Here is a 10105-nt window from a genome sequence, read left to right as displayed (position 1 = left end):
TCCAATTAATCTAAAGCTACAAAAAAAAATTGTACTAAAGCATACTGTATTATATATTCACTGTGTAGATCTACTCATGTGGAGTCCAATAAAATTAGATTTTTCATTTTATGATTTTTCTATGATTTACTATGATTTTTTAAAAATTCATCGAAAATAAATAAAAAAAAGAAATTCAAAACAACGGGACTGTAGCAAACACGCTGTTACTGTAGCAGACCTGCTGTTACTGTAATAGACGGTTTAGAAAGTTCAGGGGGGTAAAACAGACGGTTCCATAGTTGGGGGTGAAGTAGACCAAGTATGAAAGGTGGAGGGTTAAATAGACTTTTTCCTACTAGTATTTCAGAGGGGCAACAGGTCTCTTGAACTTCCTGATTGCTTGATTGGAGTATTGGACTATGTACTGAAGTTGTGCTTTACTTTTTGTTGCCCGGTGACGTTTTTTTAGGGCAAATCACGAGAGCTTTATTCAAACCGAAGCAGGATTACGATCACGACTTGCCATTTCCATTTCCAAAAGCTACTCCGGAAAATGGATAAAACCATGTAGACACTTACACGAACTCATGGGACTCCGCTAGTGTCTCAACCATTAGCACATCGAGAGAGATAGACATTCCATAAACCGGTTTCTCTCTCCTCCTAAGACTGACTCCAACGAAGTTACCCAAACCTAAAAATAGGTCGCACACAGTGTTTTGGGTAGAAAAAACATGCTCCAACGGATAACCCAAACCGACGACGCATTTTGCATTCGATCCGTTCCGAAACGCAAAAAAGCGTCTCGGCGAAGAGACGACGCAATCCTCGAGCCGTCCGCTCTCCTACCTCCGCTCCTCCCTCTCTCTGCCTTCCCTCCATTTCTCTCCCATCCCCTCTCCCTTCCCTCCCGAAGCGGCGACGCTGTCCCCAGCCCCCGCTCCGCCGCTGCCGCTCCTCGCCTAGTCCTCCCCGGCCCCCTCCCCCGAGCCCTCCACCTCGCCCACGGGCTGGGACGCGGTCTAGGCGCTCGAGGACCAGCAGCGCCGCCACCTCCACCGGATCTGGGAGCGCAGCGTCGTGTGGAAGCCCTCTTCTGCCTCGACCACTGGATCTGGGACGGCCGCCGCTTCCAAGGCCGACGCGCGCGAGCTCAGGCACCGCGCCATGCGCCGGTTCGTCGAGGTCTACACCACCGCGGGGGAGGACGACAAGGCCGCCGTCGACGCCGCCGTGAGGCACCTCTACGCGCCACCATCTAGGAGCTCGTTGATCTCGGCATCCAAAGGTACCACGACTCACGGATCTGCCCTTGCTCGTTGCTCACTCCTTGCTCAAATCTTTTATTTGATTTTCTCGCCGGATCTCAAGTCGGAGCTCGCAGCTCGGTGGCCGGACGCAGGGAAGACGCAGATGGAGGAAATTGGGCTTCTTTTTGGGTCGTTGTTGGAGAAGGGAGGATTTCGGTGCGTGACCCTTTGCCTGTACGTGACCCAAATGCTTAGAATAGGTCTCGTGTTTGCGTTTTCCCGTTGGAGACAGTCTTAGCACTGTCTATAACCGTCGCGGGTGCCCAGCCCAACATTTTGGTTCACCAGCAATCATCGGTGTGGCTAAGGAGGCAGAGGCACTGACCAACCTGACTCTGCTCCAAGGAACCTCTTGCACGCCGCCCCCGCCCCGCCCCCGCCCCGATCCAGATCGGGTACCCTTCCTTTTGGGCGTGGCTGAGGAGCAACTCTTCCTCTCGTCGTCCTCGTTCCCTCTTGCCAGTAAGGAGCGGAGATCCTCATCCATCTTCTATTGATTAGGATACCGGTATGGAGTGGAGACCGGAGATCCACATGGACTTGAGGCAATTCCATCTTCTATTGATTATTATAGGATGACGTAGCCACCAGTAGACCTAAAACAAGGCTCCTACTTTTTATTTGAGGGCTCCTACTACTCTTGAGGATCTTGTTTTCTGGACTGTACTCCATTAAGAACCCCTAAAATTGGGTCCCTATCTTCAATTCTATCTATTTTCTCGCACTATATGCATATCAATTTGAGAATATCACATTATATAATAAATTATTTAGACTATACAACACTATACTTTAAAATTATAAATGAATAGGAATATTCAAATTTAATTCAAACACAAATTTGGTCCAAGTTTAATGATAGCTGATTACAGCAGAGCTCATAACATCTCTGCCATGTGTATCTTGAGAAACTCGGACATGCGATGAACTTGCAGTGTCGTGTACCTTGTAGACATAAGAAACATAGATTCCAAGATCTGATAAACCTAAACATGCATGAAGTCTGAAATTGAAGTATAAATTACATTTCATAGCTGTAGACTGTACACTAGAGATTTGTGTTCCTACTTCCTAGATCAAATCGAGAACCCATACCACCTCATCATATCACAAACTGGAATGCAAACTTGCGACGGCAGACAGTGATGTCTGCGCGGGGGAAGTTCTCGTGCGAGGAGCTGGCGGCGCACGAGCTGGGAACCTGACCGGCGGTGGGTGGGCTGGGAACCTAGCGATGTGCGCAGGAAGGCCTACCGCTTGGGTGTCCACCAAATTTTAGGGCTCTAGTAGGGCCTTATTAAAATTGTATTTTTATCTGAGCACCAATATTTAACTATAGGGTTTAAATAGGGGCCCAACTGGAGTTTCTCTTACCCAACGATGACTAGCCACATACCCCATATCATTGTCTTCTCGGACGGCTGTATGTGTACGCACACCGCCCTTCCCAGACTCCATACCCATGCCCCATCCTCGCCTCCCCTCATAGACGTCTCCGGCGCGGCTAGGCACAGGGGCAAATTCAAGAGGGGTGCTACAGCCCTAGTTCTGGGCCAAAAAATTGGAGAACATATCTTCACAACCAGCCCAACAACCCCTCTCTAGGCCCATCTCCTAGCCCATCCTTAACTCTAGCCGTAAGGTCAACAGGCGCCATTGCCAACCACGCCCCTCCCAATCCCTCTCGGCGCTCACAAAGTCGCGACTCGCCCGGTCGCCCCGTCCGACATCTGGCCGCCGCCTGGCCTTCCCCGTCTGCCCATCGCCAAGTTGGTAAGCCCTCTTCTGGCCTCCCCCTTCTCCTCGCCAAGTCGGCAAGTAGCCACCGTGTCCCTGCAAGCCGCCTGCCTTCGTGCCCCTGGCCCGGCCACGGCAGACGCCCATTAGCGCATCAACTGTTTCTCTCTCCTCCTTTCCTACGTGAAAGACCATTATCTACACCCGTTGACACGTGAGAAATTTTGATATTTAACCCTCAGTTCGCAAGCCCCTCAATATTTGACATCGAATTCGCATGCCTTTTGAAATATAAACCCTGGTCACGTGAATTATTTTGATATTTAGGATTTTTGAGGTTTTCTCTTTTAGTAATTCTAGGGGCCTCTTTTCACTGTTTGGGACAGTGGAAAAGACGAAAATACCCCTCTCTCATCTCACAACTAGCTGTTGGAGTCCCTACCCCCCTATCACGACTCGCACGAGTGGGGGGTCGCCCGCGACCGCGCCTCCTTCGTCTGTTGCCGGCCCGAGCAAATCCACTGGCCTTCGTCGTCCCGCCCTAGGGCCGCCTGCTGCTCCTCCTCCACCCGCCCCCGGCTCCTCCAGACCTGTCCGCCCTGGGCGGCCCATCTAACCCGGTAGGCAGGTGCTAGGGTTGGGGGCCCTGCCTCGTCCAGCAGCGGGTCGCCCCCTTCGCCCTCCATACGCCAGCGGGTGAAGGGGCCGCGACGGCGTTGCTCCACCGACTTCATGGCTCCTGCAGGTAGGAGCCCCAATCTCAAATGTGATATGGGTATTTTTGTCTTTTTTCTTGTCCCAAACAGTGAAAAGAGGACTCCTGTTAAATAGCCTAAATATCAAAACAATTCGTGTGTCTAGAATTATATTTTAAAAGGCACGTGAATTCAATGTCAAATGTCAAGAAACTTGCGAAATGAGAGTTAAATATCAAAATTCTCCACCCGTTGTGGGTGCACAGGCAGGAACAGCCAAATATTTGGGTCCACCAGCAATCACCGCTGCGGCTGGGGAGGAGGCACTGACCAACCCGACTCTCGTTCCAGAGGAGAGCCTTCCCTCCCAAACTTGCACGCCGCTCCCGCCCCTGCCCCGATCCAGATCCAGGTACCCTTCCTTCAGCCGCGGCTGAGGACTCTCCCTCTCTGTCCTCTTCCTCTCGTCGTACTCATTCCCTCTTGCCGTTAAAGAGTGGAGATCCGCATCCAGATACCGGTATGGAGTGGAGATCCACACGGTCTTTGTGTTCTTTAGGTCCATTTTGTTGCGGATCTGCCTGCTGCATGGTGCTCCGCTGCTCCTCGTGAGCCTTAGCTGATGAGCTTACTATCTTCCTCTTGTGTGAAGGGTGGAATAGGGAACGGCGATACACCATGGCGGATTTCTCCAAGGTGCGAAGAAGATTCTTCTTCTATTTTCTGTTGTTATTTTGAACTACCCACCTTTTGTTTGCGATTATTGCTTTGCCTGAGAGATGCATTTGCAGGCAATGTACATGCCTGTTGTTTCTGCTTTTACTGAGAATTATATTTGTATGTACGGACGGGTGGCGATGTGGAATTCAAGCTGATACCTATTTTAGATCTGAACGATTAGCTGTAACTGAATTTATTTGGGAACCCCCAAACTGGATCATTACTATTTTGTCAAATAGAAATGGGAATTCAGTTCTGTACCCAGTGCAGAGAGCTCCCGCTCGTTGCGGGGCCTGGGAAGGGTGTCAGTGGCAAGCCTTACCCTCGCCTGTGCAATGTGAGGAGACCGCGACTCGAACCCAGGACCTTCCGGTCACAGGCGGTAAGACTCTACCGCTTGCACCAGACCCGCCCTTCAATTCAATTCTGTGTTAATGTAAAATAAATGAACATGAGAATAGAAGCTTCAGAAATAGTAGTAAACTTGTCTAGCACAGGATCTGCACCTTTGCCCAGGGACCTTGAAACTTGTTATTTTGAATGCTGTAGTAATCCAGTTAAGTCATTTGATTGTGTGTTTAATCATGATCATGATTTGCCTAAATAGTATGAATTGGATGTCAGTGCCTTCTAAAAACATTGTCGTTTGAGGATTTTCTTTAATAGTACCATCAACCTGCAATGCAAAGTTTTTAACAATGTTATGGCATATGAATACTTTATTACCATATTGGTCCTACCGGAAGGGCGGGCCTGGTGCAAGCGGTAGAGTCTTACCGCCTATGACTGGAAGGTCCCGGGTTCGAGTCGCGGTCTCCTCGCATTGCACAGGCGAGGGTAAGGCTTGCCACTGACACCCTTCCTCAGACCCCGCACAGAGCAGGAGCTCTCTGCACTGGGTACACCCCTTTTTATTGCTCCTACCGAAAGGGCAGTACCATTTAGTAAGGAAATCAAAGGTTATATATGTTAGTATAGTATATGATGTTTCTGTATTGAATTCTCTGCTCTGCACTGTCGTGGCACTCCTTATGATAGGGCAGGGTAACCCATCTCGGTCCATTTGTCATGACATTTACTCATTAGAACTTGAAACTGGAACCAAGTCATTAGTTGGTTAGAATAGTTGCTCAGTTGTGGGGGACGGGGTAAAATCAGAGCTTAGGCTCTGTTTGGATGCAAAATATTTTTGGAGTATTGGAGAAATACTACAGTTTCACAAAATACTTTGGTTTTCAAAAGCTGCTCGGGTGTTTGGATACAACAAACCTTGTTTCTAAAACCATGGTTTTGTAAAAAAATGTAGTCTTTTGGGAGTTTTGGAAGCTCCACTCATGACCCCTTTTTTTTTATTTCCCTAAACCACGGTTTAGTATCTCTTTGGCAGTTTGGCTTATAAAGCCACAGTTTTATGATACACAGTTTCTGAAAAACCACGTCCAAACAGGCCCTTACTTTGTTAGTTTAAAAGAGAGCATAGTCCTGACATTGGTGCATACGAAATGTGTTTCCATCTTGAAGACAAGTGATAATGTTGCATGATTTCCTTAGACACCCAGAACATGCATGGCCTGGATCCTTTATTTCTTCCACTTACATAAATTATTGGAATTCTTTACCATTTCCCTTTTCTAAACATCAATCCCATTTATTGTGAAACTTATGCTGTCAGTTGTCCTGGATGACTTAGGTTTATCAGGTAGCTAGTTCAGTGATCTGTCTGTTTCACAGGAATCTTGCCCTTCTGTGAAGAACATTTTGCTTCTGGATTCTGAAGGAAAGCGTGTTGCTGTAAAGTATTTCTCAGATGATTGGCCGACTAATGCATCAAAGTTAGCCTACGAAAAATCTGTTTTTACTAAAACTCTGAAGACAAATGCACGGACAGAAGGTATTTTTCATTTTTTTTTTGTTCCATGCAGATTCAAACATCACTATCATAGCGTTGGGATTTAAAATCTTACGCTATGTTGTTGCTTTTACCAATTTCAAGTTTTTCAACAACTTGGTGTAGATTTTGACCCTAAAAATTTCTAATATGTCACTATGTATTCAACTACTCATCTTTGTCATCAATTGTAATCATGCATATACCTCCTAAGTTATGCTCACTTAGTTTCATGTACTCTGTTTCACACTAGTTGTTAGGTCCTTTAGTGTTCAATTAACTACAGTTGCACTTTCAACCACTTCCAAATTTTCTTGTCTGAAACCTGTTGTTTGATTTTGTTAACAATTGCTCAATCACTTTACTTGTTTGGGCTATGCAATCACTTTAATGAATTTGAACAATAGCTAAGCAGTGTGCGCTGCATAAATACATGCTATTACATTGTTGGTAACCATGTAATAAATTGCATTGAGGCTGCTTTATTGTCCATGCACCTTTACACGTATTGAATCAAACTTCGCGCACTAGGTTGATGGCTAGGTTGAATTTCCTTTGCTATACTTGGGCACCAGGGGGTGTCTATTGTCCAGAAGTAAATTCTCCCTGATGCTTATTTTTGGTTTTTTGCAGCTGAGATAACATTGTTTGATGGTTATATTGTCGTTTACAAGTTTGTACATGACCTTCACTTTTTTGTCACCGCTGGAGATGATGAGAATGAACTAATTTTAGCAAGTGTACTACATGGTTTCTCTGATTCTGTTGGTCTTCTACTCAGGTTGTCTATCTTCTCTTATTACTGTATGTGCAGTTACCTTTGTATGTGGTTGTTTTTGACATGCTGCTTACTGTGCTTTAGGGGTGATGTTGAGAAGCGTACTGCTCTTGAGAACTTGGATTTGATACTTCTCTGCATCGATGAAATCATAGATGGGGGGTAACAATCTTGACTTGTGCTAGGTTTTGGTTATCAGCTATGTTCTACATTGTCCTATTTCAAATGTGAGGCTGTACTATGTTAGATGGTTCTGTGACTTTGCTTTTCCTATTAGCTCTGCATTAGTTTTTTTACCTTCCATGTGATTCTGTCATGGTCTCACTGCTGCCTGTTTTATGGCATCTGTTTTTATGAATTATTATATTACTTAACATGGAGAAGAAAGCTATTTGAACTGCCTATTCCATTGTGTGCATCTATGATCGCCTGTGACATCTGCTTATTCTTTGGCGTAATTATGATTGATTTCCACAAGAAGTGCAATCATGATTGAATTAAAATGGTTGCCTTTGATACTATTTGCTATATTTTTTATGTAAAACATGCTATAGTAGCTAACCTGTGGAGTTTGGAAAGAAAGCATGATTACTTTTAATTCTGTGTTATAGATTGCTCATGGAGTATTAGTTGCAGTCATTAGTTACCTAGCCACAAACTTGTTTATTTTTTGAGAATGTACTGAAACAATCTGGGTTTTATTTTGCAGAATCATCCTGGAAACAGACGCAAATACCATTGCTGGAAAGGTCGCAACCAATGCTGTTGATGGTTCTGTGCCCTTTTCTGAGCAGGTAATTACTTTATCCATCCTATCACATTACTTAACAGGTTGCATGTCTCATGATTTCTGTGACCTGCTCTGTGCAGACGATATCTCAGGCCCTAGCCACAGCTAGGGAGCACCTTGCAAGATCTCTACTGAAATGAGCAACCAGGATTATTTTATGACGTATTATATGATCTATATGTGTGTTAAAGGTTGGGCTACTGAATGTTGAGGGTCTGTGTAGTCGTTATTCATCCTAAAGTGCTGCTGTGACAGATAGCCTAGTTGAATGTTCGAGCTTGGTACCGAGGGTTGGTCGAATGCAATGCTCTGTATTTTTTTTTTGAACCAGTGATTTTGTAGCTGCCATATTTCAGATAAAACATAAAATAAAGAGTTGTAATTGGGTGTAATATAATTTTCATCATACAGAAAAAATCATCTCAACTATCAAACCATGGAAAAAGGTTCAACATTATGTATCAAATGATTCTCCCTCCAGATCGGAGGAAGAATGGATACTCTGCCATGGAAAAGGAATGGAGGCTTTGCTCTTCTTCCTAATCGAATCAAAATAATCCTTATTTTAGTACTAGTTTTTTTTAGATTTAGTCCTACATCAAGTCAGTTACCCAAGTTGGCTTGATCTTGTTCCGAACTCGAGTCATCTGATTGAATTGAAAATATAGTTATATTATTGTGAGCAAATGTAGTTGTATTTATGAGCAACCACGTGAGCTTTTAGATTTGACTATTTGAATGTTGGCGCACCCATTGATTTACCATTGCCTCTGGTGGGAATGTGGTTTGCTCCAATTGCCTCTGGTGGGATAGTAGTCATTGCACTGTTTGTTTCGCTTATAAGTCGTATTTTTTCAGTCAACGAATGGTATTTTTTTTCTTATAACAAATCAGCCAACGGTACTTTTAGCCATGGTTTATCAGCAAGCGAACAGGGCAACATGTTCCCTCCAAGCGAACAGGGCACATATTCCAGGAAGGGAACGTGGAGTGATACTTTGTAATATTTCCTTTTTTTCACTATAGGAACATAAATATTCCCAAAATAGAAACGTTAATGTTTTTGAAACGAGGGACGTAACCATGTTCCACGTTTTCAGCTACTAAGATCTGTTGTGGACCTATGGTGCTGATGCGCTGTAAAGTGGCATGCTCCGGTGCTCCCTGCTAGAAAGGCTTGGCACCTCAAGGCGGCGCATCAAGCACCTCTTGTTTGTGTAACGGAGAGACAAGGGAGAGGCAGATTCTCATGTCAAATTTTTTAGCCTCCTTATTTTTTTAAGAAGTTGATGTAGATGCAGAAGAAACTAGCATGTGCATAATAATATTTCTAGCAAGATTGACAAATACTCGCTGCATAAGAACAATAATAATAACAATTGTACCAACAACACGCTACAAAACAGAGCTCATGATATTTCTAGCAAGAAGTAGACATAGCTGCTACAAACATTCGGGGAGGAACAATTATAATAAAGCTTTGAAATTTCTAGAGACTAGACACATTCGTCCTGTTCTTCGACACTACTTCAGCAGTACTAGTACTTTTCAGCAAACGAATATTGTTTTTTCTCTCACAAGCCTCAAAGATGGAATATTGGTAGCATCTTTCTTCCCAAGCCTCGAGAATCAGGCATCAAGACTTCTACATGCACCGATGCTTGGTGAGTTAAATGTTTGTGAGAATAGGCAAGAAGGGCCAGCAGAGGGGATGAATGCTTTTAACATTTAGCAGGACCCACTTAAAAGATGAGGAAGACGATGCTTATATACCGCAGATTTTATAGAAGCCAGGAACCGGTGCTAGCTTGATGTTTCAAGCTTCGATGCTCCTTCATGCACGTTGTGGGTAGTCTAAAAAGAACATGCATGGTTCTAATATTTGCCTATTGTTACGTATATTGGGAGGTGTAGATTAAAACAAAGCTGGTTTTAGATTACAACTGCTCTTGCATTGGTGAAAAAATTAAGTATATTGGGAGTGCACCATGAAGCACTTGATGCAACACACGTCTGAAACAGGTAAAACATTTAAAACATATGGTTGCAACATATGTGTATAGCCACTGCAACATATGCTATATCTAGATAAAACACGTGCAACATACATTTGAAACAGATGAAACATTTAAAACATATGCTTGCAACATACGTGTATAGACATTGCAACATATGAAACATAGATAAAACACTTGCAACGTACGC

At 44.3% G+C, this 10105-nt stretch overlaps 1 protein-coding gene across 2 annotated transcripts; it reads left to right on the top strand.

Annotated features, from left to right (window-relative positions):
* Positions 1 to 4004: 4004 nt before the first annotated feature.
* LOC136546393 (coatomer subunit zeta-2) lies at positions 4005 to 8423 on the top strand. Of its 2 annotated transcripts, none has more exons than XM_066538377.1 (7): positions 4005 to 4136; positions 4377 to 4420; positions 6176 to 6335; positions 6966 to 7113; positions 7195 to 7272; positions 7820 to 7904; positions 7981 to 8421. In XM_066538377.1, the coding sequence occupies exons 2-7, from the start codon at positions 4403 to 4405 to the stop codon at positions 8038 to 8040; spliced, it is 549 nt and encodes a 182-aa protein (XP_066394474.1). In that variant the 5' UTR covers positions 4005 to 4136; positions 4377 to 4402; the 3' UTR covers positions 8041 to 8421. The 2 variants fall into 2 exon arrangements, with proteins under 2 accessions (XP_066394474.1, XP_066394475.1); XM_066538378.1 differs by having other exon boundaries at positions 4105 to 4244; positions 7981 to 8423.
* The last annotated feature ends 1682 nt before the right edge of the window (positions 8424 to 10105 follow it).

Source organism: Miscanthus floridulus, chromosome 3 (assembly GCF_019320115.1).
Source record: "Miscanthus floridulus cultivar M001 chromosome 3, ASM1932011v1, whole genome shotgun sequence".
In the NCBI taxonomy this organism is placed as follows: domain Eukaryota; kingdom Viridiplantae; phylum Streptophyta; class Magnoliopsida; order Poales; family Poaceae; genus Miscanthus; species Miscanthus floridulus.
The sequence above is the reverse complement of the archived record's forward strand: the minus strand, read 5'-3'. Positions and strand labels throughout refer to the sequence as shown.